The 24,783-nt window shown below is 42.9% G+C and overlaps 2 protein-coding genes across 16 annotated transcripts in view; one reads left to right on the forward strand and one right to left on the reverse strand.

Moving 5' to 3' along the window:
* Positions 1-7,668, reverse strand: part of LNX2 (ligand of numb-protein X 2) — a 73,511-nt gene extending 65,843 nt beyond the window's left edge. The window contains exon 1 of one of the 5 annotated variants that reach the window (XM_055359725.2): positions 7,431-7,668. The gene's annotated coding sequence lies outside the window, so the exon portion shown is untranslated. Of the gene's footprint in view, positions 1-7,096; positions 7,170-7,430 lie in introns of those variants that run through there. The other 4 variants (XM_019039820.4, XM_063697224.1, XM_063697225.1 and 1 more) reach the window with 4 other exon arrangements.
* Positions 7,552-24,783, forward strand: part of POLR1D (RNA polymerase I and III subunit D) — a 46,900-nt gene continuing 29,668 nt past the window's right edge. Inside the window, exons 1-4 of one of the 11 annotated variants that reach the window (XM_063697230.1) lie at positions 7,671-7,687; positions 8,387-8,487; positions 8,990-9,064; positions 9,927-10,501. In XM_063697230.1, the coding sequence (XP_063553300.1) occupies positions 9,039-9,064; positions 9,927-10,302 (402 nt within the window). In that variant the 5' untranslated portion in view covers positions 7,671-7,687; positions 8,387-8,487; positions 8,990-9,038 and the 3' untranslated portion in view covers positions 10,303-10,501. Of the gene's footprint in view, positions 7,688-7,775; positions 8,191-8,386; positions 9,065-9,926; positions 10,502-24,783 lie in introns of those variants that run through there. The other 10 variants (XM_004054296.4, XM_063697228.1, XM_063697229.1 and 7 more) reach the window with 10 other exon arrangements.

Here is a 24,783-nt window from a genome sequence, read left to right on the forward strand (position 1 = left end):
TGCCTGTAATCCCAGCACTCTGGGAGGCCGAGACACGCAAATCACCTGAGGTAAGGAGTTCGACACCAGGCCAACATGATGAAACACCATCTCTACTAAAAATACAAAAATTATCTGGGTGTGGTGGCGGGTGCTTGTAATCCCAGCTACTCGGGAGGCTGAGGCAGGAGAATCACTTGAACCTGGGAGGTAGACGTTGCCGTGAGCCGAGATTGCGCCACTGCACTCCAGCCTGGGTGACACAGCGAGACGCAGTCTCAAAAAAATAAAAATAAAAAAATAAAAATACAGGCAAAGCAAAGGTCACCCAGCTGCAAATGATTAACTACTCGAATGAATGTCTTTTAAGATTTTAAATACTACAAGGGCAGAGACAATCTTTTGTGTGCCACCCAAGCCCAGCACTTCTTAGGTACTTGTTAAATACAACTAAACTGAAAGTCAAAGTTCAAATGTTAAAAATCAGATAGAAGTAAAACTGCCTTTGCAAAAATTATATCAGTGAAAACATTACAGCAGTGGGGAGATCTTAGCCAATTCTCTTCTTGCCTTTAGCTTTCAAGCTGCCCTTAATTATTCCTGGGCTTAAACCAAGCTAATTTTGGGAGAAATTTAGTTTATAGTTTAAATGGTAACAGCTCTTCCCCTAAATTCAACCACCTTTGTAAAGCTAATGAGGGACCACGAAGCTAGGCAACAGAGGTACCTGAATTCAGCTAAGGTGTAGACATAAACAATTGCCAGCCACTATTCCAGAGGTCACAGGATATGCAACTTGCCCAATTACTCCTTCAGATAACATCACTACTGGAGAAACTAAGATTGGCCTTTTGAGATATCTGTTCAGGTTTTTTGGTTGGACCCACTGACCACTCCTGTGGCCTCACCCAGAAGCCACTCAGAGCATAGGAGTACCATTTCCCACACCCCTATGATTGTGCCCCCAACCAATCAGCAGCAAGCACCCATTGCCTAGCCACTCCCACCCCTTCTCCCAGACTACCTTTGAAAATAGCCCCCAAATGCTCAGGTAGGCTGATCTGGGTAATAATAAAATTCCAGTCTTCTGTTCAGCAAGATGTATGTGTGTAAAAACTCTTTCTCTATTGCAATTCCCCTGCCTTGATAAATTGGCTCTATCTGGGCAGTAGGCAGGAAGAACCCATTGGGCAGCTAAAGAAGAAAAAGCCACAAAACTGAAATAAGATTTAAGTAAAGGTCTCCAATTTATGGGTTCAGTAATTATTTATTGGTCTAAATGATAAGGGTTCTCATAAACGATTAAGTCTTTAAGATTAGCAGCCGAAATCCCAATGGGGAAGGGGGTGGCAGGTATAAATATTTCCCAGACTCGCCTTACTTTTATCTATAAAACAAAGTAATAGCCAACAGAGCCTTGGAAACTGAGAGGAAATAAAAACACACTCAGGAGTGTTTTTTTCTATTCTCTTATTCAACACAACAGTCATCAACACAGAATACTTCTATGTCCAAATGTGGGTTCGCCCCCCCACCCCAATACACAAAGCAGTGGACACCAGCTGGGTGTCCTCTAGTTCAATTCAATTCTGACCTGGAGATAACCTCGGATGCCAAAGCTGAGGGCTCAGTCTCCAAGACCGCTCCCCTCTCCACCAGACACCAGTCGTAAGTGCAGGCCTCAGAAAATTCTAACTGACTGGCCTCAATTTGGGGTTCCCATAACCCCTCTTTGGGTTCAATTAACTTGCTAGAGCAGCTCACAGAACTCAGGGATACACTTACTTAGGTTTACCAGTTTATTATAAAAGATATTACAAAGGATATAGATGAAGAGATGCACAGGGCGAGGTACGGGGAAGGGATGCGGAGCGTCCATGCCCTCTCTGGGGCATGTTACCCCCTCCAGGAACCTCCATGTGATCAGCTGTCCAGAAGCTCTCTGAACCCTGTCCTCTTGGGCCTTTTATGAAGACTTCATAACATAGGTATGGTTGGTTAAATTATTGGCCATTGGTGATCAGCTTACCCTTCAGCTCCTCTGCCCTCCCTGGAGGGTGGTGGTGGGGCTGACAGTCCTAACCCTCTAATCCAGCCTTTCCAGTGCCCAGGGCCCATCCTGAAGCTACCTAGGGGCTGCCAGCTGTTCAGTCAACTCATCAGCATACAAAGACACTTAGCGCTTTGCAGATTCCAAGGAATTTGAGAGTTGTATGCCAGGAAACAGGGATAAAGACCTAATACATATTTCACAACATCACAGAAGCTTTAATATAGCCAAATACATCTTATTTTACACATAAGATATAGGTCCTCGAAACTTGGCTATCAACACTTTTTACACTGGGCCCTATTACATACTTTAGAGCAATCTGTTATTTAAAATAATTCTAAGATTACTCTTCAAGAAAGAAAAAATTAAACCCTCATTTGTTTTACATATGAAGGTGGTATGCTTTTAAAGCAGACACACAATGATTGTTTTATAGTATGTTACTTGTCTATTGCCTATTTTCTGCATTTGTTTCTATTCCTCATTTCTCCTGCTCAGCCTGATTTTTTAAGAAAAAATAATTTTTCCCTGCATAATTTCTCCACTGAGGGAAAATGACTGTCAAAATTCATAAATCTCAAGATTCATAAATCTCCAGGCTGGAAAGATTAAACGTATAAGCTATGCTTGCATCCTATCCTCCACAACAGTTCTGTTCCTATCTTTCCAGCTATCTTTATCAAGACTTCAGAGGCTCTGCCCCGGTGCTTTGCAAATAACCAACAGAGGACAAATTTATGATGCGGCTATTGTCAGTTTACCTCTGAACAAAGCTTTATCTCTATAAAATAGTTTAATCATAAGCCATCAATGTTGCAGTTCTTCTATATTCCTATAAGAACAGGAAACACTTCAAGCTTCCTCACTGGATCAATTCTCTTTCGCTTTCCCTCTGACCAATGACTGTTTCAAAGATTTGGAGAAGTCTGTGAGCCAAGCCAGATCAAAGCCAATTTGGATCCAATTTGTTCATTAATGCATGCTGTCGACAAAAAGAGTCAAACTCTGCAACATATTTGAAGAGATTTATCGTGAGCCAAATCTGAGTGACCATGGCCCATGACACAGCCTTCAGGAGGTCCTAAGAACATGTGCCCAAGATGGTAGGGGTGCAGCTTGGTTTTATACATTTTAGGGAGGCATGAGACATCAATCAAAAAATTTTAAGAAATACACTGGTTTGGTCCAGAAAGGTGGGACAATTGCAGGGGGTCAGGGGTGGGGTGGGGGGTTAGGGGGGTAGCGGGGAGTGCCATTCCAAGCCATAGGTAAATTTAAACATTTTCTGGTTGACAGTCGGTTGAGTTTGTCTAAAGCCCTGGGATCAACAGAAAGGAATGCCTGGGTTAAGACAAAGGATTGTGGAGACCCAAGTTCTTACTTTCAGAGGAAGCCTTCAGGTAGTAGGCTTCGATAGGTGGTAGTAAAACGTTTCTTATCGGACTTAAAGTCTATGTTAATGTTAATGTCAGAGAGGTATAACAAGTCATGTCCGACCTCCACTTCCCAATCATGGCCTGAAACTGTCTCTCAGGTTAAATTTTAAAAGACCCCTGGATGAGGAGGAAGTCCATTCAGATGGCTGGGGAGAGGGGGAAGCTTAGAATTTTATTTTTGGTTTACAATACGTTAATATTTGTTTAAGTACTTAGGGATTCTGCAGTTAGCAAAATAGATAGGATCCCAGCTCTAGGAAGCATACATTCTAAAGGATAGAACCTACAACACCTGCCTCTTTAAAAGCATACTAACTAGAGGACAATTTATTATTGTAATGTCATGAGCACTTGCTTGTTAAAAAATTCCTTTTTTGAGATGGAGTCTAGCTCTGTCACCCAGGCTGGAGCGCAGTGGCGCAATCTCAGCTCACTGCAACCTCTACCTCCTGGGTTCAAGCGATTTCTCCTGCCTCAGCCTCCTGAGTAGCTCGGATTACAGGCACCTGCCACCACGCCCAGCTAATTTTCGTATTTTTAGTAGAGACAGGGTTTCATTGTGTTGGCCAGGCTGGTCTTGAACTCCTGACCTCGTGATCGCCCGCCTCAGCCTCCCAAAGTGCTGGAATTACAAGCGTGAGCCACTGCACCTGGCCAAAAAATTCCTCTTAATAACTTCTCAGAAGGCTAATACACAAAATAGCCACCTTTTCTGAATCCAACCAAACAAAATAACTTATTAACCACAGATTTTCCTACTGCTTTGTATTTTCTGAGGAAAAGAAACACATGCCAGGAAAGCTACAAGGGATGTGTTTTGTAAGACTCTCAGGCCCTCCTACAGGGTCGATTTAGGTAGGCCTGCCCCAGTCTTCTAATTCTACATGCGAGATACATATATATTACTTTTTCAAACAACACTGCTTCCTAAATAGAGGAGAACCTATGAAATGAGACCTGTGATTCTTTTTTAAAAACCTAGACGCATTTGGATAGAGGAAGGTGGGCCTGTGAACTCTAGCCCTGTAAGCAGGAAGGAAAGTTAAATAGTTCCTCATAATACAATTTAAAGATATCGGGTGGCAATTGTAAAGGAAAGAAAGAAGAGGGGAAGAAGGCCAAAGAGCCAACCAGATTACAAGAGCCTGGAGTCCTCCTTTCTTTGATGGTGGCCAAAATATATTTTAAGGATAGAAATGCCTAATATTCAATGTCAACACTTCTGATATCGCTCCACTGTGAACCCCTTCACCCTCCCCTTCCTCTAAATCTCTCATAAAGCTTACCATACCCATAAAGCCTTTCTGTGAACTCTTTTTTTTCTTTTCTATTCTTTCCTAGCTCCTGTGAGACACAACTATCCAACAACTGCATCATGGATCTCTCAACCACCCATTTAGCACCTCCTTAGATTAGTCCAAAACTGAACTTATCTTCCCTTCTACACCTCTACCATCAATTGTTTTTAACTGCTCCTTCTCATATCCTCCAACATTCCACTAGCTCATTAATGTCATCATCTAAAGGAACAACTAATATTTACTGAGCACTTGGAATGTGCTAGGTACCCTGCCAAAGGCATTACATGCATAATTCCTCAAACCCTACTCAACAGGTACGACAATCATTTCCCAAATGTTAGGAAATCAAAGTTCTGTCAGGATAGTTATTCTAAGGGTAAGTAATAGAATTAGAATTTGACCCGTTTTAATTTCACAGCCAGCTTACCCAGTACATGTCAATCAATGCCTGAAGTCAAACAACCCAGGATTCATCCTTCCCTCCTTAAGCCTACCCAGTCACTCACCTAATCCAGCCTCCTAGTCATATCTCTTAAACACCACGTCGTTTCTCCTTCCACTGCCAGCACACTAGCATTTACTAAGTCCTTACTATCTGGCAATCACTATTCTAAGTAATAGACATGTTTTTTCAAGTTCTATCCCCCAAACTCTGAGATGACAAACCTAAGGAACAAAGAGGTTTCAGTGTATGGCAGAGCCTGATTCCACCCCAGGTAATCTGAATAGAGAATCCCTGAGCACTTAACCCCTCCATTAGAACAGCCTCCAACTTAGTCTCCATATTGCCCATCTGGAAGCCCACCATCCTCCAGACGCTGCAGATATCTTTCTGGAATGCTTACCCGTTATCATGACATTCTCCTGCTTAAAATTAGCAGCTCAGTATCACTGACTGGATAAAGTCCAAATTTCTTAATCTGGTATAAAAAAATCCTTCATTTTTCTGTTCAAGTCAATTCAGTAAATATTTTAGTGCCCAATGTAAGCAAGAAAAGGTGCCAAGTGTTCTGAAATGAATAATACATGTCCCTGACTACTACCTCCACCTCGGACACTGGGTCCTTCGGCCAGACAAGCCCATATGCAAAGCTCGTAATACAACAGCCCAAAGACACATACATTTATTTTTAAGTGGCCTGCGTGCTACGTGCCTACAATGTACGAAATCCCAAACCAATCTGAAGACTAAGTGCCTACGTAACACCTATTCTTACAGATCTCCAGGCAGAAATGCTCCCTAAGTTCAAATTACTTCAGGGTAACTAGTGGGATAAAGGCATGGATCAGTTTCCAAATGAGAAAACTGGGCAAGAAGCAACCCCTGCCATCAATGGCTGGCATGCAGTAGGTACTTTATCAGTGGCTAAATGAATAAATAATGAAAAAATTTCAAAGTTGATGAGAGAAACAAGATATATGGAGAATGTAACACACAAGTGGGCCGAATTAAAAGTGATGTTATTCTACTTTGGTTCTCATTTGGCCTACTTTTACCCCATGGGAAAACTCACATGTGGGATTTGGACAAGCTAAAAAGCCAAAACTTTGTTATTCATGGCTCAACAAAGCTTTGACAAGTCAAAAAGGATACCAGATTCCCGCTTCCTTCTTTACCTGCCAAAGTCCATTTTCTAAAGAGGTGTGGGGGTGGGAATCAAATCTAGCAAAGTAAATAAAATTGATCTACTGAGATCCAACTTCATTAGTGCTGCATCGAAGTACATGCAAAAGAAATATCAAAACCTGTCCTGGGAAGAAGGCCAATTTACAAGTAAGTACTATTGCCGCAAGAATGTGAAATTCTTAAAGGCAGTTCCAATAAGCTGGAGCTCACAAGTGTTCCTCCTGCACCGCCACCGCTTTTCACTCAACTTTGTTTCTGATTTCTGTGATTTTAAAAAGCATAATATACACAGCAAAGCCCATGCATAAGTGTACTTTAGCTCCTGGTACAAACGAACGTCTGGATTCATAAACTTAACGTAAACTGAAATACTAGAAGAAACACTACATGAGTCAAAAGTCCTTGTTTAAAACGTGGCATAAAGCTTTGAAAAGCGAGTGATGTATTTCCTGAATGATGCTTTGTGTGCAACTGCTTCCAAATCAAGATTCATATTTTTAAATTACCCCCTGGAAGATGTCAAATCTCTCTCCCACCCTCTACAGCCTAAAGAGAAAGGTGAGAATTCACAGGCAACAGGCTGGGGCGGAGGGAATGATCTCTCCCCATCCCTTTCCAGAGGAACAAAACCCGATAAAGGCAGCTAGTGCCACTCTCATTGCCGACACCACACACACACAGAGGAAATTTAAACACTCACCCCACCTCTCCCTTCCCTTAAGAAGCAAACGACGCCAAGATCTGCACCACGGTGGCCGGAACCAGCAAACGCTAACAGCTGGAGGCCGCCCGCCTCCCGGGCGCCTGCAGGCGGCGGGCACCGGGCGCCGACTCTCCCTCCTGGACCAGCCCCGCAGCCCGGGCGAGCGAAGACAGCCGCGAAGGACCAAGGCTCCGGGGCGAGCTGTGGCGCCGCTCCGGCCGCCTCCCGGGGCGCGGCGCTGCCCCACACCCAGCTGACGCCCGCACCTGAGGCGGCTGCCCGCAGCCAGCGAGAGGGCGCGCAGCGAGGCGGGCAGGGCAAAGTTACTCACTGGGAAAGCGCGGCTGCCCGGGCCGCGCACGGGCTCCTGGCGCCGCTGCTCGGCACCAGCTCCCGCTCTCCGCAGCCCGCTGAGGGAGCGGAGAGCCTGCCCGGCTCCGCTCCGCCAGGAATCGCCGCCACCGCCGCCGCGGATTTCCTGGCAAGAAGCAAACTCCGGCCAAGACTTCACTTCTCAACCGCCCCTGCTGCCTTCCCGGGGGCAGCGCCAAGGCCGAGCGGCCCAACCCGCACCCGGGCCAATCGGAGGTAGCACAGGGCGGGAGGTGGGCGGACCAGAGGGCGGCTCCACCTATCCGAGAGCTCGGGAGGCGGGCCAGAAGGGGCCCGTCACTCCCGGGTTAGAGTGAGACCACTCCGCCCTCGCCGCCCGCCTCCCCCACTCGCCCCGGGCTGTCCCCGCCGCCCGCCTGATTCCCCTGCGGAAGCCCCGCTGGCTAGGTGTCTGCGCGCACCCGCGGCCGCCGCCAAGAGTGGCACAGCTGGGGAAGCAGTGAACATCCAGAGGAATCGCGGGGCGGGGTGGGGGGAGGCCAGGAGAACAGGTGGCGCAGGGAAGCAGAAACGTAGTTTCTCTGGACAGCTGGAGTGGGGCAGGGTCGGGGCCAGCGGCGAGGGGACAAGAAGGGCCGATTCGAGAGGAAGCGCACCTGAGGGAGCACAGCGAAGGCCGGGACGCAGGGAGCTGGGTGGAGAGCGAGCCTGGGCGGCGAAAGGTTGCCGAGGCGGGGGCTGGGCGCCTGGGAACAAAGGTGAGGGCGGGTTCCGCAGGTGAGGAGGTTTGAGGAGCCACTGGGGAGAAAGGGAAAAGGAAGTCTATAGTCGGAGAGGACGTGCTCTGGGGGTAGAAGGAATCCTAGGACGGAAAGGATAAGGTGGGAAACAGTTTTCTCCCAAACTCTCACTCCCCAAAAAGAGACATTTCTTTCTTGCCCTTTTTTGATCCAGTTGAAAATGCAACTGCAAGCTCCCCGGTGAGACAAATACCGCCTTCAACCTTCGTATTCTGTGGTGACTCATCTGGCACGTGACCCCCCTCCCTCTTCAAGGTGTGTTGACCGACTACAGTTTAAGCCTGTCGTCCCACAAAAGGCCCGGGAGGGCCGGGGTCCCAGGAAGGGCCATCCTGGGTCAACACCGCCCCAGTTGGGAAGTCGGGTCGCTTTCGGACTTGCCACTGGGAAGGGAAGTGATTTGGGGGCGGCAGGTAAGGCCGCGCCTCTTCGCCATCACCTGGGGAAAGGTACCAGAGTTGAGCCGGGGCGCCCGCAGGCCTGTCTGGGCCTCGGGGTAAGGCGACGCTGGCCCCGCCCCCTGCCCCTCCCGCCGCGAGTGGCCTCGCGTGGTCGCCCAGGTGAGCCGCGGGGCCGCGAGCCACCGCTCACCCCGCGTCGGGGCGGGGCCTGGGGGGCGGAGCCTCATGCCCCGCCCCGCGGCTGGGCCCTGCCGCGCCGCTGCGGCTCCTCCTCCCTCCTTCCGTCCTCCGCGCCTTACGTCGGTCGGTCCTTCCTTCCTTCCTGCTTCGCCTCCGCGCCTCGCGCTATGGGACAGAGCCCCCGATCCGCCAGCAGCACCTGAGGATCCGGAAACCGCCCCAGCGATGGAAGAGGATCAGGAGCTGGAGAGGTAACGGCCGAGGAGGAGGCGGGCGGAGCGGGCCGCGCCCAAGGGGAGCGGGTGGCCGAGGGGCACGCTGCCTGGCCTGGCAGCCGGGGCCTGACTTGGGGCGCAGAGAAGAAGCATGGAGAGAGAAGTGGGGAGGAGACATGAATGTGTTTCAGTTGAGAGGCTGAGAGGTACACTAGCTATCAAGGAGGGAAGACAAGTTGGGAGACCAGAGTTAAGTATCCGAACTGCCCACCCCCGTTACAACAGCAGTGTGTAAAAATCACGCCCCGGGCCTCTGCTCCTGAGGACGGTACTCGTGCCTCTGTCCCTGTAACTACGGCTCACCTTTCTATGTGCAGACTGCTCCTAAAGCCACTCTGTGCGCTGAGCTCTTTTTCTCCCTCCTGCTTGACTCCTGAACCTTCCATTCTCCTAGTTTCCTTCTCTTGCAAAATGGAAGCCGTAGTTGGGCCTGCACATTGATCATCTGTATCCTCTATTTTTATACTAGAGCAATCGGGATTTCTATGCCTTTCAACCCCCTTTTCATCCTCTAGCAGGACCAGTCCTATTCTAATCCTATCCCTTGCTTGTGACTCTACCAAAAAATATTTTTGCAAACACTTAAGTTTGTGTTTTTCTAAGAAAACTCCCCTTGTGGCCAGTGTGGATGGTCAAATGGAGCAGGGAAAAACTGGAGGCAATAAATTAAATATTTATTGATAGAGTTTGTGGAGGCAGGAAAATGAGAGGCGAATAATTCTGTGTAGCTGGAGTAGATTAATAATAATGTGTTGCAATGTGATATAGTGAATGAGAAAAAGCTAGTTACAAAACAATATTCAGTATGATCTCATTTTTATAAAAAATATGTGTGTAGAAAAATATCTGGATTGAAGACCTCAATGGCTGAAGGCGAGAGGAAGACAGCCCTGGAAATGGTCCAGGCAGCTGGAACAGATAGACACTGTGTGACATTTGTATTGCACGAGGAAGACCATACCCTAGGAAATTCTCTACGTTACATGATCATGAAGAACCCGGAAGTGGAATTTTGTGGTTACACTACGACCCATCCTTCAGAGAGCAAAATTAATTTACGCATTCAGACTCGAGGTACCCTTCCAGCTGTTGAGCCATTTCAGAGAGGCCTGAATGAGCTCATGAATGTCTGCCAACATGTGCTTGACAAGTTTGAGGCCAGCATAAAGGACTATAAGGATCAAAAAGCAAGCAGAAATGAATCCACATTCTAGTCCTTTATGCAGTATACAAGGAGAACTGTCCTGTAGGATATTCTCTTCCTGATGGTGCAGAACCCAGAATTAGAAGTTTGTGGTTACAGCATACTCTGTCCTTCAGAAAGGCGTGATTCTAGCTGTTGACCCCTTGCAGCTGTTGGGATCTCTGCAAGAACCTCTGTATTCTTCTAATAAATTGCCTCTTCTATTTAAACTAGTTTGACTGGTTTCTGTTCCATGCAACCAAATGATCCTTGAGGATGACTTTTTTTCTAATTAAGCCAGCATTGAAAATGAGGAAACTGAGAATATCAGAGGCCTAGACAAGGACTGTGATCATGGGAATTAAAAGGAGTATATGTCCATGTCTGTAGTTGGAGTGGTGGGGGTAAGGGAAGAGACAAAAACCATGACCCCAGTTAGATTGTTTTTAGTTTAAAAACAGAAGGAAAGAAGATTGGGGTGGGGACTTGGCTTCTTGCTAAACTTTTTGGCTTTTAAAGAATTGCATCATTTGCTGTGATTGGTAGACTGGGCAAGGGTGGGAATAATTTGGAAGAAGTGTGAGAATTCTGGTTTTACATGAGAGTTTTAGGGAGTAAGGCTCCATCTTTGAGGCATTTACAGGAAAGATACCAGTTTACTGCTTGAATTTTGGCATATACTTAGTCATGATCTAAGTAAGGTAAGATGTTTTGATTATATTACAGAAGGAGAAAATTGGGATGACTAGAAAACATTTTCAGTCCTTAAGTAGGTATAGCCTAGGGTAATGTAGAAGAAGCCCTATTTGAGAGACGGTAAAGCCAAGGAGAAGGAAAATTCCATATAGGGGAAAGGACTGTTTTGGAAAACACGTATCCCACCCGCCAGTGCTCTGTGCTTTGGGGCCTTGTTTATCTATCCCCTCTTCCTGGGCCAGTCTTACTCCTGCCATACTCTTAAGTCAAAGCTTACGTGTCAGGCCTCTCAGCCTAGTTTGGGTACTTCTTTGTGCTTTCATTACACCCTGTGTTTCCTGGCCTTGGCATTTACTATGCTATTGGTAGTGCTTATCTTGTTTACCCACTAAACCAACTTGGAGGTCAACATGATTCTGGTACCTGGAACACCTGACAGGTAGTGGACACCTAGTAAATACTCTATGAATTCATGGAAGTAGTTATGGCATGCAGCTTTTCAGTCACTCAAACCTGACCTCTTACACTAGCCTGCCATAGAGCCTACATTTCCTACACTCAGTCAACTTCTTTAAAGATATATCCATATTTTTGAGCACTAGTATGTTCCAGGCCTTGGGGATAGATATATAGCTATAGTGGATGAGACAGAGTAAGTCCTGTTCTCATAAAGCATGTGTTGTAAGAGCCCCTTAAAAAAAAAATTGTGAGCCTCAGCATGGTGGCTCACACCTGGGAAGCCAAGGTGGGAGGATCACCTGAGCCCAGGAGTTTGAGACAAGCCTGGGCAACATAGGGAGTCCCTGTCTCTACAAAAAAAGAAAAAAGGTAGCCAGGCATGGTGACACATGCCTGTAGTCCCAGCTACTTGGGAAGCTGAGGCGAGAGGATATCTTGAACCTAGGAGGTTGAGGCTGCAATGAGCCATGATCACACCACTGCACTCCAGCCTGGGTGACAGAGGGAGACCTTGTCTCAAAAAAATATATAAAATTAAAAACTTGTAATTCTGTAAAAGCAGCAAATGTAGGGTCAAGGTAGAAAACATGAGAAAGGAATCTAGGCACGGAAGTTAGGAAAGGTGTTCTAGAGATTACAGGAAGGGAGAGAGCTGGCTGTGCAAAGAGGAGAGAAAATGCATTCTGGGGGTATAGCATGTGCAAAGGTCCTAAAGCAGAAAACTGGTGGTATGAGGAACTGAAGATATTGAACAAAGATTTGCATGTTTTTGTAGCACAGTAGACAAGGAGAAGGGCCTGTCCTCTGGAGTCCATGGGAGGAAGAGTTGGGGAAGTAGGGATTTTGGATTTTAGGTACAGTGGGAATGACATCTTCATTACTTTGATTACAGAGTGGGGGGAGATGAATTATAGGGAGGCTGGAGTAGAAGCAGAGAGAGACACTATAAAGAGTTGAAGTGGCCTGGAAGGGTAGAAGCTAGTGATGGAGAAGAGAAGGTAGGTTTGAGGTATATTTTAGAATTGGATTGGCAGAGAATTGGTACACTTCAGGAATTGTGGAAGATGAAGAATCAAAGATGACTACTGCCTAGCTTTGGGGCCAATTACTGAAATTGGGAAGCTTAAAATGGAAAATAGATTGGGAGGTGGAAAAGATGACAGGAGTCAAAAGTTTCATTTGTGAACATTGTAAGCAGTGGCTATGTGAGTTGGAGATCGTGGAAGAGATCTCAGCTGGAGACAAATTTTATGAGTCCTTGCCATAAAGATGACATAAATTGATTTAAAAAAAAAAAAAATAGAGGGTGACAAAGAAGTGGGCCCAGAACAAAGCCCTAGGCAACTTCAGTATTTAAAGTTTGGGTCAAAGAAGAGTTAAAGATAAGAGTATTTGTAAGTTTGGGTCAATGTGATGGTAGGAAAGTGCAAAAATAGGGTGTGGAAGCCAAGGGTTTCAAATAGGGAATAGAAAAATGTCACCTGGAGTTAACATGGAGGTCACTAGGCAGTAACAGCATTAGTTTACTGCCTAAGAAGAGTAAACATTACCACTCATTATACGGAGGAATGGCTTGGTTTGGTTTTCCAATAAAAGAATCACATGAAGACGTTGGAAGAGGTGAGTTTAGGTGGGAGCAGGGATGTCATAGGGCAAGGATACAGCATATTCTCTTATGGTGATAGTAAGAAATTCTGGAAAGTCAATGTTTGTTTAAGGGCATTAGCCTTTGAAGATAAAAGGAAGCTCAAAAAGGATGTGGAAAAGGATTAAAAACTTTTTTCCTCTCCCAAAATTTTGCCTGTGGGGATAGTAAACAGAATTACTTACCTGGAGTTTAATTCCTCTAAACCAAGGCCTGTCAGGAGATGAAAACAAAGTTTAATTAGTGGACATCAAGGTACAGACTGATGAGAGTAGATGAAGTACAGTGGGAAACACAGCCAGAGGCGACCGCTCACCACATCACGACTTCATTGCACCTAAAAGAATTTAGACTGATCACGTAGCATGCAGTCTTGAATGTCTTTAGGGTGACCATAAACTCACGGGTTCATACAAAACACCTGCAGAAGGCGGTTGGGTGGAAGGAAGAAACTGAGAACGGGGCAGGCAGGTTAACCAAGAGTCTTGTATGTGTGAAAGGAATCTGCATAAAGTCTGTAGGGACCTGAGGGAAAGCTGAGTTGGTCCAAAAAGGACTAGGGAGATGAATGTGAATCTTACACATCCTGTGAAAAGTTAATCCGCATCTGATCTGCACTCCAATAGCATTTCATTCTAAATAAACTCATGCCAGTGATTCAAGATCAGAAATTCTCTTCAGCTGTAAAGTACTGTGACTTTTAAAAAGCTGATTATTAAATATATACCAAAGGCTTTTAACATATAGTAATTCTGAGTACTTGCTGGTACTTTCTATTTTCAAAGTACTTTACAAGCTAATTATTTACAAATTGCATATAGCTGTAACATCTAAGTACTCTAATTAGTTGGCATAATGCACAGGTTCACACAGAATCTCGAGAGATGGAAAGGTGTCTACAAAGTGGTCTCTTCAGTACTGACCCGAAGAGTGTCTTGCATCTCAAGAGATAGGAAAGCATATCAAGTTCCGTGGCCTACCACTCACCATCCTTCTTTTAGTTTCCCTTAAACACGTTATTCAGATTTTAGATGGTCTTCAGATCACTAGACAAAAGTCATCTTTTTGGTTAGCGTAATTTAGAGTCATTCTTTGTAACAACCTTTAAACTGGGCTCTTAGGAAGTTTACCCAAATCTACCCATCTGCTTTCAAGTACTTATTAAGACCCCCAAACCCAGCCTTTTCTTGCTCAAATTCTTAATGTTGCTATTTTCTTTTCCTGCTTTATAAACTATCCTGGTACAGTTACTGCGTGGGTCTGGGTTTTTTTTTTTTTCTCATGATGAAATTCTTCTCAAACTTGGATTATTAGATCTCTAATTATTTAACTATACAGTAAGTATGTACCTAATAGTAGCACAGTCCTGAGAAATGGTGGAAATAAGAGACTATGAGTCTGTCCTGAAAACCCTTCTGTGGTTTTGGAGAAGGCAGACAAGAGCTGTACACATGAAAAAGAAAACCAATTGTATTGACAATGAAGTGCCCGAATGTGCAGTGTGGAGTATTATGTGATGAATTCAGAATGGGATGGGTGAAAGGCACTGCTGAAACATCGATTCTTTCATGAGCGCTCATTCTGTTGGCCAGTGAAGATGGCAAATAAGAATTGGCGGCTTATTATTAATAACAGGAATAAATGGTTTCCTTTTTTCCAGTGTAAGAGAGCTGTTAAAGATTCTTGAGCTAGAACTGCCATAAAGTTTTAGTTGTTTTTTTTTTTTTTTTTGTCCCATGCCTGTGTGCAGAATGGGTGAGTGGAAGGAAACTGGAAGACAGCAGTGAGCTGGGGACATTTGTAATAGTCCAGGTATAATGTAAGGAGGGCATACTTGTAAGAGAGGAGATAAAAGGATGGATACAAAAAAAAAAAGCTTAAACAAAAAAAGTAAGTTGGAGACAGATTCTATAGAGGGGTGATAGAAGAGTTGTAGATGACCCCAAAGGCCCCATATCCAGGTTCATTTACCCCTTTGTTTATCCTACCATTCCCTCACAACCAAAAACCAGTAAGGCAGGATTTATCATTTCTTCTCTCCAGCCTGTCCTTACTAATGGGAGTTAGTGGGTGCAACCACCCTTACCTCTTTCCCCGACCCATATCAGAAGAATTCATGTATTTTACAAGGATATGAATCCAGGGCTACAGATGTGAAAATTGAGAGTTGAGAAGAGGCGACCAGGGCAGTGAACAGCCTGGCTCTTATGGTCTGCACTCACCAAGCTGCTTGCTTTACAGGGAATGTTTTCATTAATTGGCTCTGTAAATATTGAGCACATACTATATGGAGGCCCAGTTTAGGGGCCAGGATACGGCAGTGAACAAGTTGGCCCACATGCAGTTTATTTTCTGATGGCAGAGTTAGACAATAAAGAAACATGCAAACAAATTTAATTTCAGGTAGTAAACTAATGATGACAAGGAGAAAACACTGAGTAGTTAAGGAAGGCCTTTCTGAGGAGGTAACATTTGAGCAGAGAAATACAAGAAGAGAGAGACCAAGGATAAAAGAGAATGAGCCCAGAATTTTTTTAAAAACCTGAGCTTAGATTATTCAGCAATGAAAGCAAAATTATGAACCTTTCTAGAGGAATAAATTGTATATTTCAGCCTTGTGTTTGTGACTTTTATTAGTGCCTAAATTTATATCATCTGTTTTTAATCTGTATATGTATTTACCTAACAATTATAGTAAAGAATATTGGACTACTCTGTGGGAAGGAGGATATGTAGGATATTGGAGTTGTTTTCGATTGGCTGATACATGTATGTATATTGGAGGGGCTTATTTTAATTGAACTTTTTTATTCTTTTTTTGAGACAGTCGCACTGTTACCAAGGCTGAAATGCAGTGGTGCAATCTCAACTTGCTGCAGCCTTGACCTCCCAGGCTCAAGCAGTCCTCCTACCTCAGCCTCCTGAGCAGCTGAGACTACAGGCATGTGCCACCATGCCTGGCTAATTGTTTGTTTTTGTTTTTTTTTTTTTGTGGAGACAGTCTCACTATGTTGCCCAGGCTGGTCTTGAACTCCTGGACTCAAGTGATCCTCCCATCTCAGCCTCCCAAAGTGCTAGGATTATAGGCGTGAGCCACTGTGTCCAGCCAAAATAGACCTTCCTTAGGAATAGAAATTGATATGTGTGGAATCTTGGGTATCTTTTCAGTAAGCATAGGCATAGCAAACTTAGGCAGTATAACACTGGAATTTAGAGCTGTTGGATTCACAATGCCTGGGTTTTGATCCTGGCTCTAGACGTTAGCCATGTGACCTTGGACATACTGTTTGATCTCTTTGTGCCTGAGTTTCTTCTTCTGTAAATTGGGATAACAATAATACCATATAGGGATGTTACAAGTGTTAATTTAGATAATATTCAAAGTGCTTAGGACAGTACCTGAACCATAAAGCATACTCTCAATCAATGTTAGCTATTAATGTTATTATTGTAATATCATTGATGTTGAGCAAGCTGGGTTGGTTTATATTCCTTCATGTGAAAACTTTGAAACAAAAAACCTTAGTAGCCTGTGTATTTTTTTGTTTTCTTCAGTCTGTAATATGATTTGAGGACCCCTGTATGGAAGGTTATCAGTCTGTTAAACCCATAGCTTTTAAGAAAAATACTTTAAAATAGCATTCTTATTAATAGGATATAGAGAAAAGTCGCAGACAAATTGTGTTTCTCCTCTTTTTAAAAAGAAATTAAGATTCTGATGGAACATTCATAATCATCCTTAAGCTTTAAGATAAAGGTTAAGCAGAAGGAAAAGCAAGTTCTGTAGCAGATGGGTACCTGGCTTGGTGCCAGGTATCTGGACTATTGGTAGGAAGCCAGGGCTCAATCTAGGTCAGTTGATTGTAAAAACTGCATTAAAAAGACTTTATTTATTTATTTATTTATTTTTTGAGATGGAGTCTCACTCTGTTGCCCAGGCTGGAGTGCAGTGGCACGATCTTGGCTCACTGCAACTTCTGCCTCCCGGGTTCAAGAGATTCTCCTGCCTCAGCCTCCTGTGTAGCTGGGACTACAGGCACCCGCCACCAGGCCCGGCTAATTTTTGTATTTTTTAGTAGAGACAGGGTTTCACCGTATTGGACAGGCTGGTCTTGAACTCCTGACCTCATGATCCGCCCGCCTCGGGCTCCCAAAGTGCTGGAATAGCCAGCCTGATTTTTTTTATCTAGTACTGTTTCTCAGTATATTCCCTGTTCATTATGCAAGGCACTTAGCATATCTCAAAAACAAAAGCTACCTTGGTGCTTTTCTAAGTTTTACCTTCCTGACTTGAGTCAAACCTCAAAAAAATTATGAATAATGCCCCCACCAATTTTATTAAAAGGACTCCAAGAGAAAATCCAACAGCCTGGAGCATCTAATTACACAGAGATTGAACTAGTTGGCTTAAACAACAGCTTGGGGTTACAATTTTTGTTTTTTGTTTTTTTCATGGGTGGGAGAGACTTTCTCTTTCTCTGCTGACCTCTTTCAAGGCAGTGTTGTGTAGAGGCGAAGGGTAGGGACTCTGAAGTCAGAGGGCCTGTTGGCTCCACACTTCCTATCTTATGAATGTGGGCAAGTGATGTAACCTTTCTGAGCCTCAGTTTCCTTACCTATAAAATTAGGCTAATAGTAACACCTACTTCATAGGGCTATTGTGAGAAATAAATGAAATAAAACACTTAGCACAATTTCTAGTACACTTAAATACTCAAACATTAGCTATTGCTATTGATATATATGGTTGTTGTTCAAGTCAGTTAGTGGGAGTTAAACTTATGGTCTTCATAGTACAGGTTGTGTCATGTTATCCATAGGAGCCCTCCTGGCTGGCTTGCATGAGCTGCCCGCCTCTCCCACCCTGCTGTCTACCCAAAGCATCACCTGTGACTCTGCCACGCTGGCCTTCTCACTTCTTTTATTCATATAAGCCTAACATTGCCATTTCAGGGCCTTGGCACTTGCCCTTTACTTCCCGAACCTCTCTTCCCCTAAATCTTCACATGGCCTGTCCATTTCCAAAGTCGTTTGCTCAGAGAGACCATCCTTGACTGGGTATTAGTCCACTGCTGCATAATAGATTATCCCATAACTTAGTGGCTGAAAGCAACAAATACATCTCAGTTTCTGTGGGTCAAGAATCTGGGTGGAGCTTAGCTGGGTGATTTTGACTCAGGGTCTCTGACAAGGCTGTAGTCAAGATGTCATCCAGGCTGCAGTCTTGAGGATTGCATGGGAGAGGATTTGCCCACAAGCTCACTCTTATGGGGCTGCTACATGCCATGGCAGCTGGCTTCCTGCCAGAGCCAGGAAAACAGAGTTAGAGAGAACCCAAGACAGAAGCCAGTCTTTTTATGCCCTACTCTCAGAAGTGACATTCCATTGCCTCTGCTCTATTCTGTTGGTTAGACATGAGTCAGTAAGTCCAGCCCACACTTGAGAGGAGTACATGAGGGTCTGAATACTAGGAGGTGGGGATCCTTGGCACCATCTTAGCGGCTGCTTACCCATCCGCCTTCTCTAAAGTGGCATGCACACCCACATACAAACCTCCATCACTCTCTATTCCTTTACCTTGCTATATTCCTTCATAGTACTCATTGTCAACTGACATTATATTATATATTTATCTATTTATTGTCTAACTTCACTTGAAAAATATCTCCTTGGTGGCAAGGGCTTTGTCCTTGTTCGCTTCTGAACCCCAAGCACTTAAAACTGGGTCAGGCACACAGTAGGCTTTCATTAATGTTTCTTCAGAAAGTCAATGAATAATGTGCATGATTACATACCAGTGTCAGAGTATGAGTACCACAACAGGAAGAAGGACTGATGATTTATAATGACATTATTTTGTACACTTATCAGCTGACATTTGCAACTCAGAAAGCCACCACAGTAACAAGCTTCAAGAAGACAAAAAATTATTGAGTGGGACAAGGAACCATGCCTATCCTGTGGCTTCAGTGGGAGGAGGAGCTGGGGGGAGGCAGGAGTAAGCATCATAGAGAGCCTTGATAAAGGTGGTTATGCTTTATATTCTGTTTCATTTTTGTCTTCTCTATGTCCTCAAGAGCCTCTAACACTACTGTCTTCACCACGTTGATCCCATGCCTCATCTGTTATCTTGTCTATTGGTTTAAAAAGGTAGAATATCTCCCACTTGAAGTTGATTGATGGATATTTTTACTTTGCAAAAGCAGTATGGGAGAGTGATATGAATTTTCCTTGGGATCTTGTCCCCACAGAGCTCTAGTAGGGAAAAAGTTGTAGGATTGTTGTTTTGAGTACCATGAAGCGGAATTGAAAGGATTTGATTCCAAGGTATGCTGTTCTTTCAATGCCGAATAGTACACTCATTTCCTAACCAGCTGTCTCGTAAATCTATGCCATTTACTACAAATAGCATTGCTTTGGAAAAATAACAGAATGCATGCATTTGTTTTTCCAGCAGCTATTTAAGGTCCATTTGTTTTCCAGGTACCAAGAAAGCAAAGACGAATCTCATTTCATGCCTACCTTCACAGAGTTTGCAATCCGACTAGACCAAAGAGCTGTGTAGTATTAAAGAACTGAAGGATAGGTGTCATTTCTTGTAACTCTTTTACCTCATTAAAATTGCAGCACCCCCCCCCCGCCCCCCAGCACTCCTACCTTGTAGTATTTTTTCTATAGCACTTATCTTCTAACATATGAGATACATAATTTACCTTTTTATTGTATTCATTATATATTGCCTTTCCCTCTACCCCTCAAACACACACACTGTAACATAAGCTCTATGAGAGCAGAGATTTTTGTTTGAATGTTCACTGATGTATCCACAACCCCTGGAACAATGCCTGGCTCATAGCAGGTGTTCAAAAAATGTTTATCAAATGAATGAATAGCAGATTGACTCTGTATTGTTTTTACATTAAATATCCCAAGAGCTGAACTTGAATTTAAAAAGGGAAATAACTATTCTCTAAGCTTCGAATTGAGAACCACAAATTTGTGGTTGTGTGTCTTCAACTCCATAGTCTGTCACATGTAGATGGCAAGAGACTGGGCCTGTCCAGGAGGAGTCAGACCTAGAGGTTCATTTAGGCAAAGGGTGACCAGAGCAGGCAAAGATAGAGTGCCAGAGGAGTAGCCTATGCAGTAGGAAGCAAGCAGATCTGATAGATATTGCCAGGTGGATGATTCCAGAGGGGTCACCTGAGCTAAGAAGAATTGGGCATGTTGTTTATACACACATAAGAAGGCAGGGCTTTGTATCTGCAAGGCCAAATTTGACTGCAACGCATCTCACATTAATGAGAACTGACCCCCGCCAAGGCCGACAATGTTGGTTTTGTGAGCACCTGTTCTACCCATATACCTACTGTGTGATTTTGGATTTGGGGAATTCCCAGACCGATAATATTTCAGAAAAATCTAATGGGGTGAAAGGAGGTAGGATTGCTTAAGTTTTATTTTGCCCTTACTTTGTGAAATGGACTTTCCTTCACTTCGGTGGAAAATTGCCAGAAATCCTAGTCTTTATTTAGGTGACCTGAAGCACTTGAAGGACAAAACAAAGACTTAAAGCATTCAATAATTTGATGTCTGTTGTGCCATTTTTATCATGTTAGCTCCACAATAAATTGAACAGACTCTTGCACTTTTCCCTTGGGTCCTCATGAGCATTTGTCTACAACTGTTAATAAGTTACATGGGATCTAAGAATAAATTTTCATTGGAATTCAGATTTCAAGTGAAGGATCACCCAACATTGCGATCCCTCATCTAACATTATTTCAGATCCTGAGTTGCTGCTTTGTTCTGCATACTTAAACATAAGTCCCAGTACTTGGAATACTTAACAAGGGGTTTGTTTGTGTTGCTGTTATTGTTTCCAAAAGTGATTAAAATTGGTAATATAAAATTAATATAAGCTTCATTTATCTCTTCATTCCCTGAAGATGAGGAGTAAGAGAGTACCATCATCATATTCTTGTCAAAGTAAATGAGTTGGATTTATATTCTTTATCAGACCTTGTAATTGAAGCCTTCTAGACTTGATTCTACAGTTTTATTTCTGCTTTTTGTTTATTGGTTTGTTTACATGGCAAAGATTGCAGTCTTAAATGGATGGAAAATATTAGGGATTCCAGGGGCTTATGATTAGAAACTTATGATTAGTTTGTTTATATGGCAAAGATTGTACTTTGTCCTTAAATGGTTGGAAAACATAAAGGATTCTAGGGGTTTATGATTAGGAACTGTTGTGCTGAAAATGTCTGTCTTTAGAAGTGTTAGCTTACAGGTGTGTCACTGTCTGCTGCCCAGACTTGTAGCAAGCAAGCAGAGGATTCCCTTCCTATTTCCTTGTTCTAATAAGTTGGTCCCCATCGGAGAGCAATGAAAGATCAGAACAAGCCAGAACATGAGGAAGCCAACTAGACTTATTCCTGGCCAAAAGCAGACAGCCTAACAGACACGTAACTGTGACTGTAAAGTAAGAAGACTGATTTGCCTCACCAGGTAGGAAAACCAGTTTAATCCTCCTTCAAGGTAGATAGTGTCTTTTCCCCTTTATAGAAAAGGCAACTGAGACCTGGGGAAGTTAGGTAACCAGCCTAAGGTTATATGACTAGTAATTAGATAGGAACTGAGGATGGCCTGACTCCATAGACTCTGCCTTTTTTTTTTTTTTTTTTTTTTTTTTTGACACATGGTCTCACTCTGTCACCCAGGCTGGAGTGCAGTGGGGTGATCTTGACTCACTGCAGCCTTGACCTCCTGGGCTCAAGCAGTCCTCCCACCTCAGCCTCCCGAGTAGCTGGTACCATAGGTGCAAGCCACCAAGGCTGGCTAATTTTTGTATTTTTTGTAGAGATGGGATTTTGCATGTTGCCCAGCCTGGTCTCGAACTCCTGAGCTCAACCTATCCACCTGCCTTGGCCTCTCAAAGTGCTGGGATTAGTCATGAGCCACTATGCCTGGCCAAACTCAGCTTTTAATGGGCGTGATGTTGTCGATATTACCTGCCTTGGACTCATAAAGATAACAGCTTTGCCAGAGCATATCCTCCAAGGAGTTCAGTTTAAGAGACAAAATTGTTGGCCTAGCTGAAACATGCTGGCAATAGGGCTGTTCTCTGTAAATCTTAAACATGAAAAGAATCAAATGAATGAGAGAGTAACTTGTTAAGAACCCAAATAAAGGTTTACTGATAATACTTGGTTTCTGAAAACACCATTTTTCATATTATTAAACCTTATTAGTATTATCTTTAAATATGTTCATTTTAACTTTTTCATCTATATTGTGCTAAAGCAGAACTTGATCATCCTCAAAATATAGAAACTTTTATTCATGGATTGAATGAAATAAGGGTATGTGTTATTTGACAGGACTCTGGATATGAAGTCAGAAAGCTCTGGGGTAGAGTCAGCTGTTCCCCTTACTGGTTGACCTCAGACAAGGCAGCCTCCCTAAGCCTTGGTTGCCTAAACAATAAAAGGGAAACAGTAACTTCAAGGGTTCATCTCAGACTTGGTGAGGTAATATATATTATTCAGTAAATTGCTGTGCACATGATATTTTAGTTAACATACATAACTATCAATAGTCTATGATTACTATTAAAATTATAACTATAAAATGATTATTTTTTTAAAAATTCTTAATAGATTTGTTCAGTGCTCTGTAGTTACAAAGTAACTATATATACGTACACACACATATATATATATATATAAATTGTATTTAATCCCCCTAAGAATTCTGAAAGGATAGTAGAAATATCTTCATTTTAATCGCATAGCTTTGTGACCTTGAATATCACAGGATCACAGAGCTGGTAGGTGCGGAACTGGGACTCATTTTCTCACCACTATATTGTGGCTGCTTTCTTATTCTCTTAAGATTACTTGATGGTGTCCTAGATTTAAAACTGTAAAGGAAGAACTGCATAATTTGTCTTCTAAAAGCACTGAGAGGTGTTTTAGGGACTATATAAAGATAGAACAGTTACTGAGTAAGTCTATTCAGTCTGGATTTTTCGGGTAAGAAATTCTGCTCTGAAGCTTGTGTATTGCAGATCACAATAATCATAGACACATCACATAGCATTGGGATAGTGTTAGTGTTGGTACTTAAAGTGTTGTCCTCTGAAGGTAATGATCCTGGGCTAAAATATTCTAATTATAATCTGTCTCCTCATCGTTTCTCCCTAGGGTGACCATACATGCCATCTAGGCTTAAATATTGGTAATTTTGAGTTAAATTTTCAAAAACCAGATATTATTTAGTGTTAGGCAAGTTGTTAACTTCTCTAAACCATAATTTCCTCGGTTTTATATGACAAAGTTAAACCAGATGGCCTCTAACATTTGAGAAACTTTTCCCTTACATTTTTTAATAATATAGATTGTATTTAATGGATCTTTACCCAAACATTTTGGTTCAGGTAATTAAAATGAAAGTTATAGTGAAAAGATCCTTGAAACTTTTCTAAAAACACTGGGCATACAGGAATTAATATAGTGTATGTCCCGATTTCTATCAAGCAAACGCTAAGAGAGAATTGTAAATTTAGGGGTCTAATATTTCAAATGAGATGTGAAAGTATGGTCCCAAGCATTTGTACTGAAAATGCAGTGCCCCTTTTTTGGTAAGCGTAAGAGTGTATTAGACTTTGGGAGGAAGCCAAATTATGCTGTTTGGATAATCAGCATGATCTGTCTCTCAGAATTTTCCCCTGCGGTCTCAATTGGGTACCTATTCTATTTTTAACTTAGTTCTAAACTCTTTGTTAGCATTGCTCCATCCAATTAAGCTGCAGCTGCTGTTCCATCCCTAAGGATTGTTTATGTTTCAGTGGATGAGATGGTCCTAATATGTACGGCTACTTAAAGTATAGTTTTAATTCAGGGACAAGAAAAGATTGTTTAAGTTTGTGATATTTTTTAAAACAATGCATAGTTAAACATTGGCTCTAGAACATACTTTCACATTTCCCTTCTTAGTTATATCATCACATATAATTTATAAGTCTCTGAATGATAAAGTGTGATTTGCTGGGTTTTGGTTGTCTTGCAGCTGGTTTCTGATGCCAGAATCATCGATTGTATTACTCTCTGTGGTTTCTTTCTTTTGGCAGCTGATGTGTTGTTGGTATGATATGTGTTATGATATAAAGGTAAAGGTTGGATTAATCATAATAGAATTTTCCATGCCTTGGGTTTTTCTCCATACTATAGAGATTAGTCTCCATGAGCTGCTTCCTTCCTTCCTTTTAGTTAATCTCTGCAGCCTTTCTAGTGGTTCCTCCTGTGCTGTTGAATTCAGCATCTGTAAGAATGTGTTTGCATTGTACCAGAGCTCTACAGCTTTGGCCAGCTAAGAAGGAAGCATCTCTGGGAGCTTTGAATGTCAATATAAAACCTTATTTGCACGGTTGTGCACTTTTGGCTGACTTGTTCAGTGGACCATCTAAGTTCATCACTTTGAACTTTTGTAAACATTTTCCTTAAAGGGATGCTGCTCTCAAAGTTAGGTTTATGTGTATGTTTAACCGCTTAACTCTATTAACTACTCCTTTATATAAATATAGAATTTTCCCAAAACACTTGTATATATATTAACTAAGTTTTTAAAATTGTAAAATGGGATTTAAAATTACCTTGTCCTACTTAATTTCATTGCCATATAAATTGGCACCAGAAAAACAACTTGAAA

The sequence above is a fragment of the Gorilla gorilla genome, chromosome 14 (genome assembly GCF_029281585.2).
Source record: "Gorilla gorilla gorilla isolate KB3781 chromosome 14, NHGRI_mGorGor1-v2.1_pri, whole genome shotgun sequence".
In the NCBI taxonomy this organism is placed as follows: Eukaryota; Metazoa; Chordata; class Mammalia; order Primates; family Hominidae; genus Gorilla; species Gorilla gorilla.